Source organism: Calidris pugnax, unplaced genomic scaffold (assembly GCF_001431845.1).
Source record: "Calidris pugnax isolate Ruff unplaced genomic scaffold, ASM143184v1 scaffold44, whole genome shotgun sequence".
Lineage (NCBI taxonomy): Eukaryota > Metazoa > Chordata > Aves > Charadriiformes > Scolopacidae > Calidris > Calidris pugnax.
The window spans coordinates 6,003,415-6,031,163 of NW_015094506.1; the positions used below are offsets into that span (position 1 = coordinate 6,003,415).

At 37.6% G+C, this 27,749-nt stretch overlaps 1 protein-coding gene across 1 annotated transcript in view; it reads right to left on the reverse strand.

Moving 5' to 3' along the window:
* Positions 1-3,671: 3,671 nt before the first annotated feature.
* The window catches only part of UBN2 (ubinuclein 2), a 39,661-nt gene continuing 15,583 nt past the window's right edge, over positions 3,672-27,749 (reverse strand). The window contains exons 3-16 of the mRNA XM_014963786.1: positions 27,270-27,407; positions 25,911-26,023; positions 24,411-24,909; positions 20,872-20,942; positions 20,036-20,165; positions 18,616-18,734; positions 17,842-17,955; positions 16,245-16,388; positions 13,812-13,862; positions 12,417-12,459; positions 10,253-11,791; positions 6,074-6,320; positions 5,227-5,316; positions 3,672-4,072 (exon numbers count right to left, since the gene is read on the reverse strand). Of these exons, the coding sequence (XP_014819272.1) occupies positions 4,023-4,072; positions 5,227-5,316; positions 6,074-6,320; positions 10,253-11,791; positions 12,417-12,459; positions 13,812-13,862; positions 16,245-16,388; positions 17,842-17,955; positions 18,616-18,734; positions 20,036-20,165; positions 20,872-20,942; positions 24,411-24,909; positions 25,911-26,023; positions 27,270-27,407 (3,348 nt within the window). The 3' untranslated portion in view covers positions 3,672-4,022. The remainder of the gene's footprint in view (positions 4,073-5,226; positions 5,317-6,073; positions 6,321-10,252; positions 11,792-12,416; positions 12,460-13,811; positions 13,863-16,244; positions 16,389-17,841; positions 17,956-18,615; positions 18,735-20,035; positions 20,166-20,871; positions 20,943-24,410; positions 24,910-25,910; positions 26,024-27,269; positions 27,408-27,749) is intronic.

Here is a 27,749-nt window from a genome sequence, read left to right on the forward strand (position 1 = left end):
ATGGAAAAAAAAAAAAAACAAACAACCAAAAATGAAAACCCAAACAAAAAGCAAGTGTCCCTTTAAGGATTTCCCCCCAATTCAGTGAATGACGAAAGTTAGGTGTGGGAGGAAGCCTTCCAAAGCTTGGCTTGGCTGCATGTTTTCCCTGCAATGCCATCCTCAAAAAAGATTCAAAACAAAAGCAGAAGAGGGACCACTGTGCCTTCACCAATTCATTCAAAAAAAGAAAAACAAAAAAAAAAAACAACCCACAAACCAGCAAACCCACAAAAAAAACCCCCCAAAATAATCAACCCAAACACCCAACACTTCTAATCCATCTGTGGGCAAAAACTACTCAAAAGAAAACCAAACAAACTGTAAACTAGATTAAAATTTGCTAATAAATACAGCCAAAAGTTCATTTTACGAATGTAGCAGCAAATGTGATAAAGTTAGTTGGAGTCCAAGATGACTCCCAGAGGGTTAATGGTTCACACAACTGATGGCAGCCTGGGAGAGTTGCAGGATTTCTCTGTTTTCATGTCCTCAAGGGTCTTGCACCAAGTGGAGAAGGAGTGTGGAGGAAGGGTCAGGTGATGGGACTGTGGGGAACAGGCTCTTGGCACCTGTCCCAGCCCCAAATCTGTGCATCAGACAACTTTGATCGGATTCAAACAAGAAGCAGAACCCAGGTAATTAAAAGTTACTTCTGATTAGCAGAAAACAGATGTGAAACCCACAGCATCCACACTTGTGACTCGGTTGGTATTAGTCATGTATCTCAAATCATCAGAGAAGGCTGGACAAAGTGATTTAGGTCATTTGCATCTTGGAGTGGGAGAACACTGCAGTTATAGTCCAAGGTATCGGAAAACTTTGCAGCCTGTTTTTCATCTAGCCTGCCTTCTTTCTTTCCAAGTGTCTCGAAAGGATTTAAAATAGCTACCATGACTTTTGGGACTTTGGATCATGTAGCAGAAAATATTACCCAGGCGGTTTTAACATCTAAAACCTGTGTTTGAAATTATTGCTTGCATTTGTTTGAGGCTTTCAGTGAGCTCGACATGTTAGCTCATATACAGTCCCCAAACCAAGTTCAGCCCTGCTGCCTGGAACAGACAGCTCTACTTGGCTTTCTTATTGCTTGTGAATACTGAGGGTTATTTATATGTACAACTACAGTTTATTTATTAACAAAGGCCCTTAAAAAGTAGTAAAAACGGGGGGAAATATCTTTAGAAGAGCTGCTGTGCAGAAAGTAGTAAAACATTAACCTAATTTTGCATTTGGATGTTGCAGAAATCTTTCACTTCCCCATCCTGTTTATGCTACCTGCAAAGGTCTCCGGGAGCCACCCTGTTATTTCCTTTGATTTGGGCTTGCTACGTTTTACCGGGGAGGGGGAACAGGGAATGTAGACCCTTTCATTGCTATGTCACTGATTCCAAAGAAGCTCAGAAGTGTAATGACTGAAAACAGCTACCCTCCGGGGGCTGTTTGAACTGACTTCACAAACAGCATACGGTCATCTTTATTCTCATCATCCTACTACCTATTTCCAGAGTAAGTATTGGTTTACTTGTTTCCCCAAGACTGAGAAACTCAATAGGCCACAGAGACAGGACTACTCCTACCCTCCTTAAGATTGAGAAGATACTCCTCAACTGAAGATTAAGTATACTTCCGAGAAGAGAGGAATTTTGAAAAGAAATTTGTGCTGTAGTTATAAAGGGCTCCAGGTCTCCCAATCTAAAATTTCATTAAGTATGAAGACAAAAGATGGCAATTTGAATGAGATGCCTCGATGAGGAAAACACAGAAGAGGTAGAACTCTCTTAGGACAGGGTCTTTTCAATATATTGCTGCCTGATGGCTCACTACTGCAACTCCCTTAGCTACATGCATTTTTAAAAGGTATCAGGTTTGACACAGTTCAGAGAATTAGTATCCTGACAAAACTGTTAGGCCTCAAAAAACAGAAGTTGTCTTCCTTCAACCCTTCCTGGAGAAAAGAAAAAAACCACATAATGCTTGCATGGATTTTGACCAAATCTGCACAGGGTTAATAATGCCAGAGTCTACGTAGCTGTATGGTTTAACTCTAAATCTTGATGGAGATGCAAGCTTATCTAATCAACACACCACATACAAAACATTTGCACTAGCTAAAAAGCTTTCAATTGGCAGATGCTGTGGAGTGAAATTAACAAACTAATGCATCCTATTTTAATTCAATCTGTCTCTCACAGAAGTGTTGTGCAAAAACATTTATTGCTGAGCTCAACCCAACATTTGTATACTAAATACACAATATATATTATTTTAAATTCACGTATATATATTTATATAAAATTAAAATGAGCTCTAAATAGAAAAGAAACTGTTGTCTGGTCTAAGAAAAATAAATCACATGTAAAAGAAACCTGAAAGCTATAAGTTAATCTAGCAAAAAACATTGAAGATTCATTAACCATGGGTCGAAGTCTCTCTGGAAGGTGTGAGATAACCAGTAGTCACTGGTTCAATCTCAAATCAGACTACTGGAAAGACTAGCTACTAGGAACTTCAGCATCTCTGATCAAAGGAATGTTTTGGGGTTGAAGGAGAAGGGCATCATACTATTTTATTTGCTCCTCTCCCCTTATTTCAGTTTCTGCCATTCTCACCTTTTATCTGACAGCGCAAGGGTCTCAACAGCAAAGTTCTGTCCTAGTGTTGAAAGTGCAACATGTGCTGGTACTTCCTAACCTTACAAATGAACCAGTCGATGTACTGCTATCCAAAAAAAAAAAAAAAAAAAAAAAAAAAAAAAAAAAAGCCAGCTTTGCAGTCTTGTGCTACCATGTAAGGAACAGTTCAGGTCAGGAACTCCCCAGGCCAGCAGGGGCTGGAAATACTGGAGACAACCCATTCAGCCCCCAGAAGAGAAGGCACCTCTGGTCGCTTTTGAACGACTCCTCTTTGGCTAATGCCTGAAGCAGTATTAACCTGGCTCTGGAATAGGTCACAATCAGCTTTAACTAGCAAATCAGTATAACACATGGCTTTTGGGAGGAGTTGGATGAAAGATGAGGAAGATCTAGAATGAGTAAAGAACTGGTTGTGTTTTATAAATGACATGAATAGAACATTATTTAATTTCAGTAGCAGATAAGCATGAGGCAAAGGAAAAGGAAGTTTAACAAATGGAAGAACTGAAAAAATCAGTGTGCCTTAAAAAAAAATATGATGTGGCAAAGAAATGATAGCCTGACCAATAAAATGTGGGTTTCCTTCTCATGTAAGTGGAAATTCCCACCCCCTTCCTTCCTTAAGTAAGACTCTTTATATTAAACAGAAAACCAACCGAAGGAGCAATGGATTTCCCAGTAGTCTGTGTCTCACATCTCCAGGTACCAGGAGATCTGTTTTTGAAGACAACTCTAATGAGACTGCATAAATCTGTAGGCTCCCTAAAGCCAAACAGCCTTGTAAAGCTGGAAAATGCCCGTATCAGTAACTCATTTGTGTAAGAGTTTAATTATAATAAAGTATCCCAGTACCACCTCTACTCTATATAACCTTTGGTCCACAATCATGAAGTACACTCAGGACCTACACAGAATCTTATACTGGGCACTTTGGGCACTAATGAAGTGGATGATTCCACCTTACACAATGGAAATAGAAACCTATTCTAGCTCATCTCACACTTTCAACTCTTTATTGGACATCACCCAGAAATAAAATGTTTGTGCTGCTGTGGGTTTGACGATCAATTTCTTTTAAAAGCCAATCAGAGCAGATAAAAAAAGCTTGTTTCTTTAGGCAAGATCAAACTATGACCAGTCTGCATGACCAGGAGGACCAGTCCTCCTTTTCCTTCTCTCTTTGATCAAGTATTGTTTTCTTTTTCTTCTTCCTCTCACCACAGTGCTTGGGATCAGAATATGTAAACATCGACAGAAACAGCAGCCCTGTGACAATAAGCACTTTCCCAACTGGGCAGATTCTGTCAGCCAACCAGAACTGCTTCAGCTCCCTTGCTTGTCCAGAAGTCACTGGTTTTTCCGCTGTAACTTAGTGTCCCCTTTACTTTGGCCTCCATCTGTAGTTCAGAGACAGAAAAAGAAAGGGAAGAATAAAAGCATGAGTGAACTTTTATTTTTATAACTTGCAGCAAGAGAGACAGGATTTTGGCATCTTCAGCTTTAGCATCACCAAAAAGTACATTGTCTTTGTAGGGTTGGAAGACTTTGCATCTTCTCTGTATTTCATTTATTAAAAATGCACTGTTGAAACCCAAGATTTCAGGCTTCATACCAAAAGATACCATCTTTCTAAAGACTAAGTTGCAGCTTGGGATACTGAAAAAAATTAAAAATCAAGCCTTTCTTAGAAGCTTTTATATTTTAATAAAACATTTTTAGCATTCAACCCAGGGCACTCACTGTGACACAAAAATTAAGGTTGTACCAAGTATAGCCAATTGGTTTGTTTTCACAGCCTCTTTGAGCAGCACTGCCCAGGTTTCCAGTGCTGAGAACAGGATAAAGAACTCCCACCAAGGCCCTGCCACCTTTCCTATTCCTTCTCCTGGCAAAAAAACCCAAACACATACAGGTGGCAAAGAGTACACTCTAATCTATAGCTTCTAAAGTATTATGATAGTTTTTCAGCTCTAAACTTTTATAAAACAGGAGATGTTCTGCTTCAAGCTTCTCAATCAAAACATGTGACTTATCAAGGATACAATTCCCAAGGCAGGCAGGTCTGCCATTAGGAAAACATCACATTGTTCATGCATGTATACACTCTTACAAGAAACATGAAACTTCTAGCTGGAAGATCAGTTTCTCCTCTAAAGGATAAATTAAAATTGAGCAGAATAAAAGCCCCAATCTTGCCAACACAGACTTTATGCAGCCTGTAAACAATCATGTTAGCATCTAGTAAGTAGTATTCCTTTTTTCCCCACTAGCTGAATTTGTACATTTTGGTTTCTAGAACTGCTACAATAAAATATTGTTGATTTTTTTTTAACTATTTTGTTCCAAACATTAAATACAAGTAGAAAAAAAAATTGTTCAGGTTCCAGAAGTGCTGCTACAATAGAATGTGTACTGCCTGCTGCTACCAAGGCTTATCCCTGTGCTGTGCCTTATTTAAAACAATTTCAGTTCTGGTGTACATTTTATTTCAGCCTAGGACAAATCTGACTTAAATTACAAAAAAGTAATAAGAAAAATATGATGTCTTTACCTGTGTAAGCTTGCTGCAAGTGAGCAGGCAGAGGTGAGTGAGACAGCGTTGCTGCGTGCTGAGCACCTGGCTGTAAACCCTTCAGTAAGTCTGGGGGAAAAAAAAAGGAAAGCAACAAAGCTGAAAAATGTATAATAAGGACAGAGGCAGCCTTTGTGAAATAGCAAGCTTTTATTTCTATAGTGTAGTTATAGTAGCATGCTAATTTGCACAGACTTCTGAAGTAGTACCTCAACAGCAAAAAATAAATACCTGCTAACATTCTAACGGCAAGAATAATTCAACAGAAACAGACCTATTCAGATATGGTTAATCAGAAGTCAGAGCAAGGATCATGCTTCACCATTAGGATGCAACTCTTCCTATCATTTCCTTCAGCAGAAAGACTAAAAACTGGTATAGGTTAAAAACCTAAAAAAATTCTTTTTAAGCAATCAGAAAAAAATAAATGCCATCTTGGTTGATACCTCCTCATGAGAGAGTTGATTGATATTTGAGATTACTGAGCTATGAATATTTTGAGGAACCACCACACTAAGTCTCTTATTTGTATTGTGAAATTTGGAAACATTTAAGCTTTTATTCCTTTCTAAAGATGAGATTAAAAGTGCACCCAAAAAAACATGTTCAAAACTACGATTACTGTGAATGTAACGCTGAAGTTAAGCTTATCAAAGGATAGTTACATAAACAAAGTTTTTCCAGCAAAGAAATCACATTTAGTCTCCTGTAGGGATTTTCATGAACCAAATTTGAGTGTCTCAGAACTTTATTGCTTCCCTTCTTGATTTCCATTTTCAGGATGCACCTTTCCTTATAGCACAGTATGGTAACTAATTTCACTCACTCTGAGTTAGGCTGTGATGGAAAGCCGCTGAGGTAGATCCCGAGGTGGTTGTCACTCCAGCTGTGTCCGTCCCAAAGCCAAGCAGCTCCAAGGGAAACTGGAAGGGCACGGTCACAGGAACAAGGCCACCCAGCATCCCAAAAGGAGTTAATGGTGCAGACGTCACGTTCTGACTGGTTACAGACAGTGGTGATGCCATGAGAGTCAGAGGTGAGGCGTTAGCCAGTAATGATGCTCCTGCTGTTGACTGTACAAAGAAAAGGAGTACTTCAAGATTTTAAAGCCTTGAGTTGTATTCTTTAAGGAGATAGTGTACAGAAAATAGTAAATTCTTAAGAAGTGTATTAACCTATTAATAAATATCCACTTATCTACCTAGGAGGTCTTCCCACTGTGCATCTGCTAAGCAAATACAATTATATCTCAGATGCAGACATGACAGTATGGTTCATTTCTCATGTTTCTCTCATCAGCCTTGCAGGTAATTTCCTTTATCTCTTTCCTAATTATACACTGGGTCTAAAGTCAGAATCAAATGCAACATATTCTATTAGGTTAATAATATGAAATTATCAGATGTAGATCTGAAGTTCTTTAGAAGCACAGTATAACCTTCCCCTCTCCAAATGTCGGTCTTAACTTTAACACTAACTTTATTTCCAAATTATTTTTGAAAATTAAAATACATTGGAACCCTCACACTTTGAGAGAAGTCAGGTTACCAAAATGCAGACATACATATGTAATATAGGTGTGTATGCCTGTCAAAGCAAGAGGCCAAGGAAAATAATCTCTCCACTCTACATATGTCACAGTGAAGTTAAATTCACTGCAAATTAAAAATGAAAATACAAGATTAGGCAGAACATTTTAAGTACAATAACCCCCAAATCACATTAATTCCTCTAAAGTTAGAACAGTTCATTCTTCTTTAACAATCTTTCCTTCACTATGCATATAGTAGTTTTATATGCTGATGTTCAATTCTCTAATGATCTATTACAAAACAGTCAGTATCAAAAACATTTTGAATCAGACTCAAGATCAGATATTTTAAATTCTTGGTTAAAGACTCGGATTGAATAGGACTTCAAACCTGCGCATTTATACAAGCAAGCCTTAACTAAAACCAAAACTTAGAATCGTTTTAATGAAGACCTAAGCTTAAAATGAAGTCTCCTTGATTTCTGTAATATCAACTTACAGCAAAGTGACGAAAACTCCTAGCAGGGATAAAGTTATTACTACCAGCTTTGGTCTTCAGGTGTTCAGATGAAAGCGCTTACAAGATGACAAAGAATTTTAGAACAGTAAGAGCATTCTAAGTGCAAATAACTACGGATGTGACATTGGTAGCAAGTGTCTGTATTGGTCGTCTTAAGAGTGATAGCTTCTAAGATATACTCCATCCCACAAGTAGAAAAAAATGGATGAAAAACTTCAACATACATGACTGGTACTTTTCAAGGCAAGAGAGAATAATTTCACAATAAGCTTATGTACAAAAAAATGACAGCCATTCACCACCTACGTAATCTTTACCATGCAACAAAAAAAGCCATACAGTAATCTCTTGCAATTGTGGATTTGTAAATGCCTGGAAATAGAAAGAAGCTTTGTGATGTGCTCTGCCAAGTCCTTGCTTAGTCAAAAATGAGGAAGGAGAAGTTCACTGATGGAAAGAGCTACAGAGAATGCCCTAAAAGAACTGCAGTTCAGATGTTTCTATTTATCTCACCCATGATAGCAATTCATAAAAGGGTTCATCCTGGTCATGTAAATCTGAGTCACTGAGATCCCTGAGTAGCCAGATTCTGCTCAAGAGTAATGATAGCTAGAGCTTTTATAGGAAATCACACAGAACAATTTCTGAATTTTAGATTACTTTGTGTTCTTAAGATGTAAATAGAGTATTCCAGAGTAAGATTTCTGTGTAGCTAGAGCAGGTGTAAGCTTATATTCCCATAAATAATTGTGTCAATCAAAAGGCGAAAAGAGAGAAACATTTCTTGGAAACTCTTCCTCACTGGGAACACCTTTATTATCACATAAAATCATCTAGTCTGATCTTCAATGTAAGCAGACTAGGATATTCTAATGAGCAACTTGAGATACCATTCTCATCTTCTGACCGATTAATAGCATCTCATATACGAATTAAATCTGAGATGCCTTTAATGGAAAGGAGATTCATTTTCAGTCTTATGACAAGTTTTAAGAGGGGTACCTATCTCCTTAGTACAAGGTACCTAACAACTAGTCCGGAATTGATTAAGTTCAGCAGCCAGCCACTAGATCTTTAAGGCTAAATAGAACCCTCTTATCACAAATCTCTTCCTCTTCAATGTACTTGGACTAGGAAGTAATTTGATTCTAATCTTCTCTTGAATATACTCCACCAGCTAAGCCTCAGTCTGCACAGTAGCAACAGCCTTATTCCATGGTTTATCTTCCTTGTACCACTCTCTGAACCACTTCTAGCTTATCTAAGTAACTTCTGAAGTGTCAAAAAACTCCACATATAAAGTCACAATAACTGTTTTAGAGATCCCATATGCTGCTCAGTACCTCTAGCTGATTTTCCCCCGGCTATATACCAACACACCTTATTTTGCTGTTTTACAGTATGCGCTCATGTTATTGATTATCCACCACACCCCCTCCAGTCCTCTTCAGTGTCACTGTGTCAAAATGCATTTAGTTCTCCAAGTGCTCAGTGTTTCTAAAAAAAATTACTTGCCTTTAACTACAGGAGGGTTTTCCAGAATTCATCTCATCATCCAACACAATACTAATTTCCCTTATCCGTCATCTGTAAGCACTACCCCACCCATTTCACATTGTCTTCTACATCACAGCAGTTGTAGCCATTGGATTCTGTACCAGAAAGAAGCAACTCCATTCCCAATTACATTCACTGTAGCATTTTTTGTCTCCTCCAGGCACTTTCTGGAGTACCCAAATTTCACTGTGTCTGGAGGCCCTATGTGGTACCTCAGTGGCCCTTACACAGCATATGGGTTGTAGTTTTTTCATTCAAAGTACCCAAAATAATGGAGATGCTGTATCAGAGCCTGCCAGATACATCTTGTTTACTGTAACAGACTTAAGGTACAGTAGGATGAAATACCATTGAAATGTCATAAAAATTATCATTCTGTTATTAAGCTGCATTAAGAAATATTTTATAGCAAAGAAAAAGATTATAAGTGATTGCTAAAAGCTAAGTATACGGCACTACCATGCAATAGTTATGTACGTTGCTCAAAAAAATACACAGCTTTCCATTTGCTGTATACCCAGACTCTAATTTACAGCAACAATGCTTTTCTCTACTTAAGTAGTGAAGACTTCAGGATAGGGCGATAAAGAGAGAGGAAAACCTCAAATCACCTTAGTAATTAAATCATTCCTAATAAGAACACCACGCAACTTGGAAAAGCAAGTTGTCTTTTGGGTAAATAATAGGTTTGCATGAGTTGTAGAACAACAGTATTTTCAAAATATTTGTTTTAGATAACTTGTTTTATCTCCAGTGGTAAAGTTCTGCATAAGGTCTCAAACAATTTATAGGATATATATTTAATGATATGCCTCATTCAGTTTGACTAGATCCTACAAAATAAAACATATTTATTCACAAATACTAAAGGAAAGCCCTTGCAAGTGTTACTTTTAAATACAAGTCTCACATCATACTCAAACCACAAGCAACTGAACTCTAGTTTTGCAAGTTAATTATGAAGCTTGGCAACAAATGTACCAAGACACCTTTTCACATGACCATCATTACAAATAATTAAATATGGAAGAACACACAAATCCAATAATGCAAGAAAACATCACACCCCTTGAAAACGTGGCCACACAAAGCTTACCTTTTCTAGTGCTCTTAAAAAAAAAAAAAAAAGAAAAAAGGTGAATTCTGTTCCACAATATAGACCAAACATTTTACAGTGAGGATCCATTCCACACTGATTTGGGCATTTCACATCAGCTGGGAAGACCTATTCACTAGTGTGAAATAGTTTCATCAGTATTAGCATTTATGCTTAGTAAGGTATAAACATTAAATGTATGACACATTTTCAAATCAAGATATTGCAAGAAAGAATGTTTACAAAATAAAGATGATAAATATTAATGTAAGGAATAGATGTATACTCATTAGATGCATACCTGCACACTGGCTGCTACAACTGGAGACCCTGAGGCAGAAGATGGTCTGTGTGGAGTTGACAATTGTTTAGTAGCACCCTGTGTTCCACTTCCTGCTCCCCCAGACAGACTAGTCCTACTAGCTCCACTTGAGTTAAGGTTACTGCCTCTGCTGGCAGGTACATTCATTCCAACTCCACACAAATTGTTTTTACCAACAGTTCCAGAAGGAGAAGAGTTGGGCAATTTTGAAGAAGCCTGAGGGTTCTTTGCAGGCTGAAGGCCTGAGGTGCGATTAGAGGGCAGCAAATTCATTGTGGGAGACTGCCTGCTGATATTTACACCACTGGTCTGTTTATGAAGGGGGTTGTTGCTGGAGTGACTACTCTGGGAAACTAGTGCACTTGAACTGGAAGAACTGGGTGTTGTTGCAGGCCTGGGGGATGAGGTGGACTTGGATGAAAATTTAGGTGATGCATTGGGCTTGGGTGTCACAGAGGGCTTAGATGCAGTGGGCTTGGGAGAGGCAGCAGGTTTGGGAGAGGCAGCCATGGAGAAGGGAGGCTTGAAACCCTGGGAAGAAACTTGTGACACCATAGCCTTGGCTAAATAGTTACTAGAGGTAGAGGTGCTGGATGTTGTCCGAGAAACCAGTGGGTGAGACACTTGAGAGCCAGTTCCAGGTGAGGGATTAGATAAAGGCAGGCGATATACTACAGATTTCTCTTGAGCCTTGATGACTGGTGATGAGCAAGACAGTTTGGGATTACTACTCAATTTCACCACTGGATTGGTCTGTGATTTACTAATAGTCGCTTGTAAAGGAGATACATATTTCTGCTGTACAGCTGAATGCTGGTGCACCTTTGTCACTTGTGATGTTGAGGAAGAACCACCTTGAGCCTCAGAAGATGATACCAAGATATTAGCATCCTTGGTTCTTTGAGAGGAGGTGGAAATAGCTGCTTGGGTCTTAGAGGAAGAAATGTGAGTCTGTGAAGAGGACGAAGCAGCCTGGATCTGGCTTGACCTCTGTAGTCCTTGCTGAAGTAGTTTGGCTGGCAAAGGCTCTAAGGAAACCTTAGGATTTTGAATTGAAGATCCAGCAATAAGGCCTGAAGAGATACCAGTGTGAACTAGGTCCTGGGGTTTCTTTGGTACTGGCCCTGTGTGACCAGCAATAAGACTTGATGAATGGGGTGTTTGAGTGGGCTCTACTTTCTTTGAAGTTGCCAGGGGCAACTTACTCATAATGCTTGCTAGTTTCTCTTCCCTCAGCCCAGGGCGAGGTCTGGATGTTGGTGTGTCTATGGTGGACCCAAGAGGTGATCCCTTGGCACCATTATTAATTACTGCCAGAGCATCAGAAATAGAGTCCAGTGAGGGTGGGTGGAAAGAGAGGTCTTCATCCAGCGAGTCATCCAAACAAATCGTCTCTGGAGCTGGTGTGCAGCTAGAGCTGGCTGGGGTGCAGACAGGTGTGCTAGAACTCAGAACAGTAGAGCAACTTGAATTGACTGAAGACATACAGGTTTTCTGTTCTTTCTTTGGACTGGAGTCCTGAGAATGAAGAGATAAGACAGGTTTAATAGCCTTTCTGGAATAGGATTACACTAAAGAAGCCTTTAGGTCTGTTATTCTGTAAATTCAGATGAACCAAAGATCTACTATTGAAATTTTCATGTTAAGATACCTATGATATCTAGGTGTTGGAGTCTTGTGTGCTAATTCAATATCTTATTAGAAACCTAGTGCTGTTGCTCCACATAACTAGAAGTGCCCCACACAGTTCAGAATAATCAATGCTGTGAAGAACAGAGCAGCTAATCTGATTGCTAGGTAAAAATGCTACTGAACTAAGACAACACCTACTCGTGTCTAATGAGACCCTCTATTGACTTACAATATTATCCTCCCAACCACATATTTTTCCAGTGTTGCCAAATTTGATACAAGCTGAAAACGAACACAAATCATACATTAAAAAAATATGAAACTTTACTGGAACTACTACCTCTTCACAGTCAATTTTCAAAAAAACTAATACAGCTTCAAGTTAAAAAGCTATACAGAAGACTTTTGTACTTCTTTCCAGAAAGTAATACAGAATTTTTCTGGATCAGAGGCAGGAAACAAGTTGTACCAAATGGTCACAGAAAAGTCAGGTATCTAAATAGGCATTTACCTTCACTTTGGGTTTAGGGGCTAGAATCACCTTCTTCTTGGCCCTAAAACAGAGGAGATAAATGCACATCAGAAGACAAGAGAAAGACAAATAATTTCAGTTTTAACTGTTACCCTAATTATATCCCAATTAAACAGAAGGATGACTACTGGAGTCCAGCTTTAGTTGTAAAACATCCTTGAAGTAGAATATGGGTTAAAATATAGGGGGAAAAGAACAACCACACTTTTAATCCATATTCTTTTGTCATGTATCTCTAAATTAGATGCAAAATTCACTGAATTGCTGATATAACCTGATATATATCAGAGCTATTTTTCACTTTTCTGATTTGCAAAGACTACAAACTATCAAGTCATTTCAGCCTCTTATAATGTTAAGAGTTTGTCTACTTATCAGAGCTTTGTCTAAACTGGTCACATATAATAGTTATATAATTTCACTTTACATTGATGTTTTTGTCAATGAGGAGTATACTTTGTGTTCTCATTTATATTTCAAACCATATAAAAAGCTGCTTTTATTCCCCAAAAAAGTGTCTTGTTGCTTATCAACTGTGAAAGTCACATTTAACTTCTGTTTGTTGCAAGAAGCCATTTAACAAAGTTCCAAGGTCTTTTGCCGTATAAATTAATACTGTAGCACCAACTGCAGTTATGCTAGCAAGAACAACATTAAGGATTATTAGACATAACCTTCAATTTAGAAGTTAAGCATTTCACACCTTTTTTCTCGTTTCTATTTCTTCAATAGGACCAACAGATTAACATCTTATAGATTGTTTATTCTCCTTTCCTAAGCAACTAGGAACATGCCTGGTTAAAAAAAAGACCTTACTGTAGGTGGCCCATGACTCAGTTTAGCTATTATGTAGAAAAATATCTTATGTTAAACTTATTTATCACAAAGGTTGCATCTTGAGTGTAATTCAAAGTCAATTATTTTTGACTTTTGGCTGCACATGGCAGAAGGACATAGCATTGTCTGAAAATCAAGGGAAAATTCTGCTAAGGTACACAGTCTTCTGTGTATCATGGAGATATTTACAAGGAAAAGAAAGAGCAGGAAATACTCCAGTCTCCAAGTTCAATTTAATATGCTGCGCAACAAAATTTAGGTAGTGTACAGTACTTCAAAATACTTTTGTAAAAGGCATTAATCCAAGAATGAATATCCACTTGAGTTATCTAGCTACTTCATAACTGAGTTAAATATAATGCCACAAGAACATTGCAGTTATATGTCTAAATGAAAGCATTAAAGAAATTTAACATTTTAAGTCTCTTAAAACAAATCCCAAAGTATCTCCCTTTCCTTGCCTCTGTCAACAAAAAGGCAGCATGAAGATGGGAAAAGATGCTATGAACAACTTCAGTAAATTATCATTATACTCACGGAGCAGAAGTGAGGTGATTGTGAACACTTCGGCTTTCTTTAAAAAGCATCCTAAAAGAGTGATGAGAAAAGAAGCATAAGGTGATTCTACAGGGATAATCAGCATATGATCACCAAATATGCAAGTATTCTTGAATTTTCAGAAGAACCTTTAGATTATCTGTCTCCAAAGCAGCTAGTAGATACTTTGCCTGTATTGCTATCACAATATAGTTCCGGGCAGCTATAAACAGAGGAATGCTAAAAAAAAAAGATTTCAAGTCTGCATTCAAAATACCTCAGTAAATGGGCAATCAGAAGTCAACACAATGGAATATTAACTCCTTCAGATGTACAGAAGAAATAAAATTTGAATTCTCTCTCCTCAAAGGCTAACAAAATATTTTAAATATCATATTAATGATCACTGGAAATTCTTCACACACTGTATCCACATATTAATCATAGGTTTCAGTTTGGTGATTAGTCTGTTTTTGTGGTTTTGGCTTTTTTAAGGCAGGGAAAAGTCAGACGATAGTAGCCAAGCTTATTTCTTATTTTCTTCAGTATTTTGTACAGGCCATTGTGTACCATTTCTATGACTGCAGTTACTAATGGGCTCACACATACATAGCAAAGTTGGCATGACAAATCTCAACACTTCACGTGCTTTTATTTCCACATTATCGACTCCTGAGCTAACAAGTGGGAAATAAAAACAATTCCTGATCTGTGCTTATCCTACAGCTTGCTGCCCAAATGCAGCTAAAAAAAACAATTAAGGAAAACTTGTCTTCGCTGTTTCCAGGTAGGCAAACTAGAACAGCCAAGACTTTCCTACATCACTGCCATCACACTAACACTGACTACATTATGAACAGCTGTCTAAACAAGAGTTTTTCACCACTGAGAATGCATCCTGTAGAGCTGCAATAGTTATGAAAAATCCAAGTATCCACAAACCTCATGTAATCTGGTAAGAAAAATCTTTTCACTACAGTTTCAATGCCTGAATTCTCAGATTCTACTTTCAGCTCCATTTTCACATTGTCTTGACCATACTAACCTTCACATCTGTGTTACATTGCTCCCCCACCAGAGACTACCAAAGGCCTATGAAGAACATCATGGAGCAAAAGGAACATTCCTCATTAGAAGTTCAATGTGCCACTTTCCAATCTACCCAGCTTCTCCAGGTGCTTGACCTATTCCTTAATCTTTTTCATTTTGCGATGAAAATCCAGAATGAATCCCAGACCCCAGCACACTTGTATGGAAAGTAGAGAACCATAGATGTTATATGGCTTTCAAATACAAAGTTTTAATATGCTTCCCTTCTGTGTGGTGTTAGATGACATGTTATCACTTGATCTTCCTATCTGCTCTTCAGCTAAGCTGTGATTCCTTGTCTTGTCTACTTCAATAAAGTCTTCATAAGTGGTAATATCTCATTTATCTGAATACTTACTATACAAAACTAGATCCTTAAACAGAAATAAGTCAACTGTATGCCAAGACGTGTAAAACTTCATTTGCTCCTTTCATTACTGTTTCATAAGCAGCTTATTATACCCTCATTTTCTACACTGACTATTCTAGGAAATATCAGTTTATATTTTTTTTTAGTTTGATACAGATTTGACTAATCTACAAATCAAGGTATTCTTCAGCAAATTGATTAATATTGTCATATCGTTTAGCTTTTACAGTTAGGTGGAGATTTGATGCGAAACTGTCTTTCACAGTGAGTGCCACAAAAGGAAAGAACTCACATCATCTATATTTGATTCTCTTCTTCCACTTCGAAGTGTTTAAAAACGTTCCTAAATTTGCATTTCACTATGATTACTATTTTGATTTTAGTTCTCCCCTTTTGTTTGTTTCCTCTCAACAAGTCAGTAGGAAGAAAGCATAAGTTTTCATTAAGAAACTGGCATTGTTTTTTAACTGCAGCATCACAAAGCACCCCAGTTGCATACAGGAAATAAAAAGCATAAACTTTAGCGTTTTCTGAACTCTGGTGTTGAAATTCCAGTTCAAAATTTTAAAGTCTATGTCACACTGCATTGTCACACTGCTTACAATACAGGCAAAACTGCTTTCTCTATCACTATCACTTTCTATATCACAGAAAATACTTCCCATGCAGCTATGCCCCACTTCATACCTCCCCCTCAAATGAAGCACCACACTTGAACTTCAGTAAATTCAGTCTCCAGCAGATGACAAAATCAAATAGTTTTCCAGGGAGAACAGTGGGGTTTTAGCTCTCGGGCTTGCAAACAAGATAGAAAATTAACTTCTGAAAAACATTCTTCTAAAATATTCCAGTTCTGCTGACATTTTGAAGTTTTAACCAATATTAATAATACATGGTTGCGTCAAATATATGACAGTAACATCCAAGAAATAGTTAACACTGAAATAAACAGATACATAAAACAGGCATCTTACCTTGCCTGCATCCAGCCTTTAGGCCAAAGTGGTTTCACTTCTGTTTCCATAAAGGTTTTGAGGTAATCTTCAGCAGACTGACTTCTATTTGGCTCTAGCTCATAGCATCCCAGCTTGATCTTCACAAGATTACACAATAGAGACCTGCAGAAAGAAATAATAAATAAGTTCCAGGCTGGATGGGGCTTTGAGCAACCTGGTCTCATGGGAGATGTCCCTGCCCATGGCAGGGGGGTTTGGAACTAGATGATCTTAAAGGTCCCTTCCAACCTAAACCACTCTATCATGATACTTAAATAAACTATCCTTTCAAAAGCTCTGCAGAAGGCGGCTGAGAAATGGAAGTACTGATGCTACACTGCTGCTGTCCACTGCCAATTGTAGAAGAGCTCAGTTTCAATCACTTTTCTGGGAGTTTGCCACTGCGCAACTTTGCTGCTAACTGGTATGATCTGCTACTATCACTTCTTCACCATTTCCAATAGACCATGTGGCTCTTTTTCATCCTTATGATCATTCTGTAATTGGTTTGACATTTTCTTTGTCGTTTCCTCATAGCTGAAACATCTCCTCTCAGTTTGCTCAGTGACCTCTATCTTATTTAAGATGGAGAATGTCTGAAAGCAAGATCCATTCTACGCTGAATATTTCAACAGAAGATTCTCTTTGCCAGGGATTCTGTCTTTTACTGTCCTTAAAAATATAAAAGTGCACACAGTTAAGCAATGTTGGCCTTTTAGAGCCTCTTGAATGAGAAAAACACACAACAGTTTTAAATATCTCTTCAAGTATGGCTCCCTCCAGGTCAGTCCAAGCTATACTGGTTGTATATATTCCACAAAGTTGCTTCCCTGTTGTCTTAACATACTAAGAAGATTCATCAGTCCACCAGCCCCTTTTAATGTATACTTATATTAAAATTAGCTTAGATCCTGCGTAGAAAATTACAAATTTAGAAGGATCTACTTGCTTAAAAGTCTATCCAGATTAATTTAAATCTCACTTTTCAGTAAAATCTACTCTAGGAAACAAAACAGAATTCATTATTTCAGACGATCTGTATTGCTCTTGAGAGATAACATAGAATTTGTGTCCAGAGAGGATGGGAGGGGTTAAGATACACACAATCTGGTTGCTGGCTTGCCCAAGGACTGGGAGGCTTACCAAGCCAGCATTGACAATTTTGGTGATCTGCCATGTTCTGGCAAAAATCTTTGCCACTCATTGGGTGACAGTGTTTTGTGACCTATTCCTAGAATGATGGGAAGCAGGTGTAATTCTGCTTACACCTCTGTTCTTTGCTTAAATAAGCTCAAAGTCCTATGACCAAGAAAATTCTCATGTATTTAGAAAAAACAGATAAGCAGCGAAAAAAAAGGGTTGGACACAGGATCTTGCCTTTCAAGTTAAAAAAAAGGGTCTTTTACCATTGCAGCATTCTAGCTTGCCTATTTATCCTCACTCTCCAAAACTTCTGAGGTATACTGAGAACAATTATTTATTAAAGAGTATCACGTGCAATAAAGCAAACATCCCCTTGCAGATCCCTTTATGAAGTCAGTGAAAATTCTAGGTGGAAAAGGTAATTTTGTCTCACCTCACTGTATCATCCCAATGAAACTTCTTTCTAGGTCCCACAACCCTCTTTCCAGGTTTCTCATCATCATCTTCCTCTGATCCATTTTTCTCTCGTTCATCTTCCGCTTGCAATCTACAGTTAGAACAATTGTTTTCTTTATAGGTATGCAAATGTTTCCTTGAGAAAGGAATGTTGTTTTAGGTATTAGGAAAAAAAAGAGGACCTGTCTTCCAATTCTTGGTATATCATTTCTGAAAGGGTGAAGAGTTAATCTTCCTCTCCCCACGGCTTCGTGGCCCTCAGACAAGTTAAAAGGACACACTGTATGGAGACTATCAAGGATGCTGACTATAAGCATTTCATCTATGAATAAGCTATTCCTCTAGTGCCTCTACTGGGAAATGGCAGGATGCTTATCAACCTATTAATGCTTCTCCAAGTCTAAAATTAGTTAACTATGAGGGAAAAAATTACAATGAATAAGGACAAAACGTATCAAGAACCTGAACACACCATCCTCCTCCATTAATCTACATTTTGAGAATCTCCACTATCCTTCTCCCACTTTATAATTCTTTCTCTCAAGACCTATTTCATTCAGTTAGTGGAATTTCCTTCTATAGTTAAGTGACAACATCACTTACACAAAGCTAAGAGCTTTTGCAATTCAAAACTTACAGACACCTGTAAACTGGAGCTAAGTACTTTGCTGAGCTCAGGGAATGAACAACATGGAGACAGGCTTCCAGCAGGACTCTAGAATGGGCATGCACAGACTCCAGAAATACCTACTTGGCATTCTTGGCTTGGTTGCGGGCCTGACAGTCCTCTTGATACTTGCATAACTGTTCAGGCATGACGTTACTGACAGCCAGTTTCAGCTTTTGCAGTGGTTCTCTCAAGCGGTCATCCTGTGAAAAAAGAACCACCAAAGCAGTACTTATTAGATGCAACATAAAGAGTGTTTCAGATTGTTTCACAAAAATTATTTCCCACTCACTCCTGACACGATATTCCTAGTAGTAACTATTGACCACAACAGTAATTTCCTACATGGTGCTTGAATTCTGTTAGGTGCAACAGCACTACAGAAATGCACATACTTGAAATTTCTCATACAACATGGTCTTGAGACCTGGAAAAATGAAAGATAGTCCCAAGAAAACATACCAGGGATATCCCAAAACATTATGGCATGATCTCATTAAATATTGTTTTATAATCAAAATAGGGAAGGGATGAAAACACAAGGGAAAAAGCAAGATGACTTGACCAATAAGTATCTCAACATTTACAAATAAGTATTCCATTAATCAAGTCTCCAAAAACTGTGGTATAAAAACATTGTAGGTAATGAACAAAATATGTATTAAATTATCTGAAAAACAGATTGTGATGATATGCAATTTATGTACCTCAGGTAAGGATTACGTATTTAGAATTGTCTCCAGATATTAAGAACTTCAAACAATAAAGTAATATACTATATACTTCCCTACATGTTTTAAATTCTCTTCCTACATCATCTTACTTTACATTCTTAATCATAACTGCTTATTGAGAAGAACTAGAATATTATGTGCTATTATATCTTACTGCTTAGAAACAGCATATGAATGTTTGCCACCTTAGCAAGTTTTGATCTCTGCATTCATGATCCTCAGATCCTCTGCAAGATTTAGTCCTATTTCATCTAAAGAATTGGATCAGGATACTTCAGATTACAGACAACTTCTCTATTCAATAGGAAAACATTCTTTAAGAGAAGAACAAGTGCTGAAGTATTTCTAAGACCTAGCCACAAAGGAAAATTTGCACTAACGGGGCAGGCTGGGTAATCTATTGTCCATCTAACCTTTCTTTTTTCTTGACACAAAAGTAAAGGCAATAGTAATTATTTTATTTTAGCCTGTCATAGCCATCATTATTGGGGCTTTCTAGTTCTGCTACTTTGATATGTACCCTGTTCCCCAGCTTTCAAGGTGAAAGCACTTCATTCTCAGATAAAGGGTGGGAAGCACTTAAAATATTTGTTCCTAAAGTACTGACAATAGCAGGTACACAGAAGAAAGCTTTTAAGCTGATCTAGCAACTGATCCAAAACCTTTTGCTTCATTGGAGACTGTGTGACTGTTGCTGTACTCTTCTGCACCCTGTCCTCATTACTATTACATAATTGAGTCATGTTGGAGCTAATCTCCCCCATCATTACCTGCACATTGAGGTGTAACTTCTTCAGACGCTTTATCAGTGTGTCCTTATTGCATGGCACAAAAGCCTCAAGGTGAGAGTACACTCCGTTGCGGATGGCAGGATTTATCTCCTGTAACTGTAGCTCAATACTGACAAACAAACAAGAGACAGTCAGCCAGTGAGGCACTCCAAGATGAAGATGACAACTGAACAAAAACCTAAGGAAGCTTTGTATGCATAACATATTCTATCTATGCATACTGAAAATAGCAGCTTGGGACATTTTCAGATGAACTTTTTTACAAAAGGAAGAAGTCTTAAATCAATGGCAAGAAACCATTCATATACATAGTTCTCCAGCAACATTGAATACTGTCATTCAAATTTAATTTACTCCCACCATTGCACATCAATCTTGACACAACTGTTAACTGCTGCGGTCTTCTACAGATTACTTTTTGTTTCTTAGAATGTGAACATAGAACCTTCTATATTAAAACACTTAGTTGAAGGATCACAGAGTAAAAAGAGCTGGCATTTTCCTTCATGAAAGCTCAAGGTGTTTTGAGTTATGAAAGTGGGGGACAGAAAGAAATAATGGCAGTTTTGCTGAATTTTACACATGAAGTCAAGGACACAGGGCACTACAAAACAGTTTACACTGGATAAAGACAGACAGTCATGACAGGAATTGTATTCATATATGAATCTCTTTAGCCAATAACTAGCTTAGACTGATCTACCTTCATTGACTTTTAAGGGCTTTGTTGGAACAACCTCAATAATATTTCCTCTTCTGTACTTTTCCTTTCACCCCCTTTCCAAAAAGGGAAGGTTGTACAGATAAGCACTTACTCCAGCAAAATATTATTCATGTCTTGCGTGAAAAACTTCTTCCTGCCTTCTTCATCAAACATCTTGGCGGCCTGAAAATACAGAAATAGAAGGTATCCAAGAGTTCATAGAGCATTTTATCCCAACAACCTTTGCATCTTTACTTTTACAGCTATACCACATTCTAATTTTCCAGAGAACAGTATTACTTGGAAAAAATATACAAACCCAAACTACTTTCAGCTGATTGTTACTGTACTCAAATATGGCTTGCTTGAGGGCAAACAATCATTCTATTTAGAATCTGCCTGGATCACTGATATTAACATTCATCTTTTCAGTAACTATGAAGAAATAAAATGGAGATGTTTTATTATCTCACCACCAGTAACATTCCACCACTGTTTGCTTTAAAAAGAGGGGCATTGCTTTACAAGTCAAGCAGGCAAGGGCATCAATGCATTTCTACTCTCAATTTATGAAAGGCTCCTTTTCTACCCCTTATGTGCCTCATCCAGTTAGAGCTTCCCAGCCTTTTTAGATCCATCTCAACCCTTCAATACAATTTCTATAAAGGGATTATGTATACTAGAGCAATACCTCATCCCTCTTTTCTAGTGCTGCCCAGCATTCTCACCATCTTTAGACTATCTCTAGCATTTTTGTCTGGTCTTTTTCTGAGTCTGTCTGGGGTGGGGGGAAAAAAAAAAAAAGAAAAGAAAAAGACAGCCTTATTCCTATACATACTTCCTTTCATTTACTGATCTCACAGGAATTCCCATGCGGAATCCCTTGATCTTTGTCCTTAACTAGATTCTTATTTTCACAAACAATGACACCTTGTAGGAGAATGCGAAATGGCCACACCATTCTATAAAAGTCAGTAAGATCTCTCCTGTACATCCACTCTGCAGATTTACAGAAAAGGAAAAAAAAACAACCCACTTTTAGAGGCTTATTGTTATCTTGTACTCTAGCACTGAGACCAAACAGCAAATGTCTAAAGGAGCTGGAAAAGGATATGAATGCAGAAAAGCAGGCAAGAGTGGTATCATTATAGTGACTGACAAATGTTAGAGGCAGCCAACATGCTACAAGGCTGAATATTCAAATAAATTTAAAATCCAATTCTGCCTTTTAAAAAAAAATGTATTGACTTGTGACAACATAGCTAAAACCTAGAAATAAATGGAAGTGTTAACTTGATAAAATTCCTTTATTACTATGGAATACTTACTGTTCTTGGTCTTTTTAACTGACCCATTTAAGTTTGAAATTAAAATATGTTCTGGAATTGCAAACTCTACACTGCACAGGGAAAGAGGCATCTGATACTCTACCAGAAACCATAAGGTAGGCCATTGTCTGAATGCTTTACTGCTTTAGTCATGAACATTGATACCAGAGTTTAAGTTCCTATGAGGACTGCATTCTGCTCACTACTTTCTACTGTAAATTCAGCTGCTGAGGGGATGGTACTATCTGTTTAAGAATATTGAAGCATTTGTCCTGGTAAAAAAAAATAAGAAAGGTTACAGATGTTTACAAGTGCTAGGATACAAAAACCTACAGAAAGTTTGAATGTCTTAAATCTAGTATCTTTAAGCATAATTAACACAAGGATTGTTATCATCTTCTGGTTTATTTAAAGTGGAAGGAAAAATGTACTTTGACACTTATTTCAGTCCCTGGTAGAACGTGAAAGGCGATTTCAGCGTTATACTACCATGCTGAACAGTGGTTCTGGCTTTTGAAGAGAGCAACATTGACAGATTCAAAAACTGCACTGCTACCCCTGAATTGTGGTGGTGTTTTTTTTCCATAGACAGATTATCTTGATGGTTACCTTCACAACACAAAAAGGCCATTTTATTACTTTTCTGCCTGTGAACAGTATTGTCTGCTATCATGGTAGTTTAGAATTGCTCACTTACCGAACTAGAAGACATTAATTCACAAGAGGAAATCAGGAAGGTTTTATTATATTTAGTAAGTGGCTTTCTGATATTTTTATTTTTTTTTACATCTAGATATATCATACTCCATTCATGGATCATAGGCTTTTTTTCCTACAGCTTTATACACTTCTTAGCTTTCTTTGCACTAAAGAGCACAAACACTGTGAGCTTGGTGATTATTTGACAAAACCTATTTTTTTTTCCCTGCTTCTTAGAATATGTTTTCCCCCACTGATAATGTGTCAGTTGATTGCAATTTGCAGAAGGTAAAGGAAGTGCAATCTTCAAGTCCACACAGTGTCTAGTTTTCCCCAAGTGCACAGGTAGACTTACTCTGCTCAGCCAGCACGAAACTTCCAGAAGACATTATCAAAAGCAGAAGATAGAACAGTTAGGTTCCCAAGAGCCACTGAATTAAAGCTTTCTTCTGACTGGGTGGGGCTTGTTATAGCAGGAAGTAGCATGAATTTGGGGCAGGCCACTAACACTTCCTGAGTTTTAGCCTAATTCAGCTCTTCTGCAGTTTTACTAGAAGCTTATTGTTGATTCATAGCAAAATTAACCTAAATATTCAAAGGTAGACAAAATCATTTCTCTCACATTAGTAAATATTAATCCCTTAGCTGTATTTAGCTTGTTACATTTAAAAATAACTAAGAACACTAATACATTTACATACAGGTATGACAAACGTTATATTCTATCATTACTCTAACCCCTAGGAAAGCAAGCTTTCTACTGGGGTTTTTTGGTTTTTCTTTTTTCTCCCCCAAAAGGTAATAACTTGAACTGCTCTTTCAAAACTAACTCTGAGTAAGGAAATCTTTAATATCAGAATCTGGACAACTAAACAACAATTTCATTCTCAACTTAAGATAACATCCAGAACTGAAACAAGAATCACATAATACTTTAATACCTCTGATCTCTTGCAATAGGCTATTGGGATGTTTGTAACCTGTGGATTTAATACTTTTAATTAGTATTTTTCACAAGTTTGGACTCCATTCTAACCTTCCAAAAGGAAATACTGTTTTATGTTTTGGTTGCTGTTTTGGTGGTGGGTTTTTTTTTTTGTAGTTTCATGGTTCTTCTAGTTGGGTGGTGTTTTTTTGTTGTTGCTGTGTTGCAGGGTTTTGGGTTGTGGTTGGTTTTTTTTTTTTAAACTGGCAAGTTAGCATTTATGTTACAAAGCCAAAATTTCAAGACTTCGATTTGTAAGCTGCAGCCATTTTTCAGGTTTCCTGCTCCAAAGCAAGAAAACATCCACCCATTTCACCAGCTAACAATTCAAGTGGAAGTAACACTAATATTTCTATTATGGAAAAAAAACAACAAACATTACAAGTTACTATACACAGAAGATTTAGAAAACCTTGCCTCCACTGTGAAACAAGCCCTGCTTTAATAATTGACCTGCATCTTCTCTGTGCCCATTTTCACCTGAGTATAAATACAGCCATGAAGACTGACATTAAGATCAATTCTGCATTTTTTAGAGTTTCACCCAGCAATTCAGGGATGACCACTTAGGCCCTAATTATTCTTCCTTGTTCTCTCAGATTCTTGAATGCAATCCCTTAACAATGAATTGATACTTACTGTTCTAAGGTCTCCAATGCGCTTTTCAAGTAGCATTGGCAGACCTTCTGGGAGGGCGGGCACCTGCTTGGGTGTCATGACCTGAGAGGTGTAGGTTGCCTGAGTGACATTTCCATTTTCTCCTGACAGCTCAGATACCGGGCTGCCATCAGAAGTGCCATCAAGCAACTTGTCAAAGTCAATGTCCCCCAGCATCTCCAGGGTACTTTCAGCTTCTGGCAGGAGCTCAGGTTCATTTGTGCTACCAAAAATGGAGAGGACAGGATCATTGATCCTAAGATTCAAGTCAGAGATATCATTTCCTGCACTGAGAGAGGAGGAAGGAATTTTACTAGGGGTAGAGGTTGCAACAGTCACTGGAGGTTTTGGACTAGATTCCTTCTTCCTCATGGCTTCCTTCTCCTTTTGAAATTTACGGATCATGGCAGCCAGAGAGAGCGAGTCTTTAAACAGTTTCTTTTTCTTCTTTTCAGATTTGTGTGAATTTAAGGCCATAGCTCTGTAGAGGAAAGAAATCTTTCATTAGAATGTATGTGACTTTTGAGGCCTTTGTAAGCTTTAACAAAAGTCTGGAAGTTTAATGCAATTATCAGGGGGAAGAAGCAAATGCTTTGTCCTTCTATCTTCAGACTATTCTGTCAGCTACCATAAACCTTTGCTGGTTATTTGATTTCATGCTCTCCAACTGATTTGTTTTGCTAAGTTTTGTACACATGAAGACAAAGGTTATTTGCTTTTAACTTATCAATTACAGAGAACTAGCCACAGTTGTATAACTCATGACTGATCTATGCTACTAAAAAACTTGCCTCTTGGACTCCTGAATGGTGGCAGGTCACTTTAAATTTAGAGACACCATGTACATTTAAAAGAAACTCTCTTCATTGCTAAGAATTTTGACATGCAGGCTCAACATCCATATGCTACTTCAACTAAGCATTTTCTGCCAATTCATCACCTTGATGAAAATCATCATCAGTAAATTTTCAATACCATCTTGAATATTCATAAGACAACTTTCACTCAACAGTTTTCTAGAAGCCAATTAAAAAACCCACCACCTTAATCCTTCCATGCTAGCTTCAGAACTCAGGAAAGCACACAAAGTTAGCAAGACATATACAATAATTAAGCTATGTTTACAGGTTTCCAGATTAGAAACCAAGGGATAGGAAGAAAATATTTTTTCATTAGAAGATGTAACTCTTAATGCTGTAAAATACTTTGGTAGAACAATGATGGATATTGCTATTCAGACTCAAAATTTCTTTTCTGTAATTTGTCTTTCCCTGTTTTATTACTCCTTGTTCAAAATTTTAACGGACAAAGATTAGCTTGCAGGACTTATTTATACAAACGTATATTATATACAAACATATTCAAAAGCTATTAATTATAGTTTAAAAATACAATATTCTGAACAGCTGAGATAATCTTGCTATAGCATGCAATCTTGAAATCACATACAAGTCAAGGATTCATTTAAAGAAAGAAACCTACCCCAACTGCTTAGGAACTTTCATTTTCCGAGGCTTCTTCTCCTTTTCCGTCCCTTCATCTTTCCGCTTGCGCTTCTTCATTCCACGATCTTCACTTTCTTTTAACTTTGCTATCTAAAGAGATCAAATAGAGGACAATGATTCTTCCGCCCCAATTAAAGGGCTTCACTGAAAAAAAACCACCACCTTTCGTTTTCCTTACACTTTTCAATCAAGGGCCAGGAAAAATCTCAATGTTTGTAAAGGCAAACACTACCACTGGATTCCAAGCGGCAGCTGCACTTAGTGACAAATCTCAATCGTTTATCATTTTTAAACAGTTACTGAATTTAGAGCTTTCAATAAGAACAATACTTCAAGGCACATACAGACTGACACCCAGACACTATAAGCAATGGCCACCTTCGAAGACTGAATCCCCCCATCGTCTTCTGCTACCACAGTTTCATTGCTGAATATGAAGTTGCAAAGTATGAAATATCTTTTTTGGCAAATTCATCAGCTGTCTCACCTCCCAGGTTCTTGCTGATCCTTAGCTTACCTGCTTGTGCGGGGTAGGGGGGAAAAAAAACCTTCACGCTATGCAAACGTTATACAGCAACAGAGAAACTTTGGTGTGCTATCAGCACTATTTCAGTCACAAATCCAAATCACAGCACCAAAGGGCTGCTGTGAAGGAAGTTAACTCCATTCCAGCCAGATCCCATACAAGAACCCTTAAAACTATGTTAAATTTAAAGAATTATAGATCAGGAAAGGACATCAGAAAGCAGGAAGTTTCTGCAATGGTATGGAAGTTGTGAATGTCATATGCAAGCAATTATTTGCATTGATCATATTTTGTCAAAGCACATTGAATAGCATGCTGTTTGGGAAAGACTATATATATACTTTTTAATGTAGTTATATGCTGAGTTTATTGGAAAGACTTTTTAATGTAGTTATATGCTGAGTTTATTTTAACAGATACTTTAAGTGTTATTTGAATATCAGGAACAACTTCAAATCACACAAGCTTTGTGCAAAATCATAAAAGCAGTGCTACAGAATTTAAGTCCTCATCTCATAATGAAATTGTTATGAAATTACTGAATCATCTGTCACTTCAAGATGGATGGACACAACTTGTTAGCTTGCCTGAACAGATGGTTACTCTTACTAGACCGGACAGCCTGTGGATATCCCGAGTGATTTCCCAAATGATAATACATGAGCCACAAAACAGAAAATGCAGTAGAACAGGGCTGCACATCATTCTGCTTTCAGCCTCTTTATCTGAGCCATTCTAAGCACATCAAATATTTTTCAATGTCCACCTAGCTATAAGTTCTGTATAAAAAGCATAATAAAGATCACTCACTTTAGGTGGCCTATGCTTTTTGTCTTCTGCAAAGTCTTCATCCTCTGAGTCAGATGCCTGGCGGAACTGCAGTGTACCAGTGTTGATATAAAACCCTCCATATTTGGTTGTCAGGGATGCAGGAACTAATTCATCATACTGGGTAGGAAAAAGAAGATGCATTTATCAGCATTTCTTAATGAAATGAGTATGTAGTTCATTTACCAGTCCCCACACATGAAAAGTTATACACGAGCACATAAACCAGCTCACTGGAATAGAAACAGGACAGTAATGCTATTGAAAACTTACTAGCCAAGGCACAAAATGCTAATAACACAGAAAAACCATTCTGCTTTCAAAACACCACCCTTTTGGGGAAAAAAAAGGCAGGATTACAGCATTAAAAGTACTGCGTTCTGAAGAAAATGAGGCTAGTCAGAGGCATTCCTTCCTTTCTGGTCCAAAAAAAAGAAAAAAGTCCCAAAACTTTTTAATGCT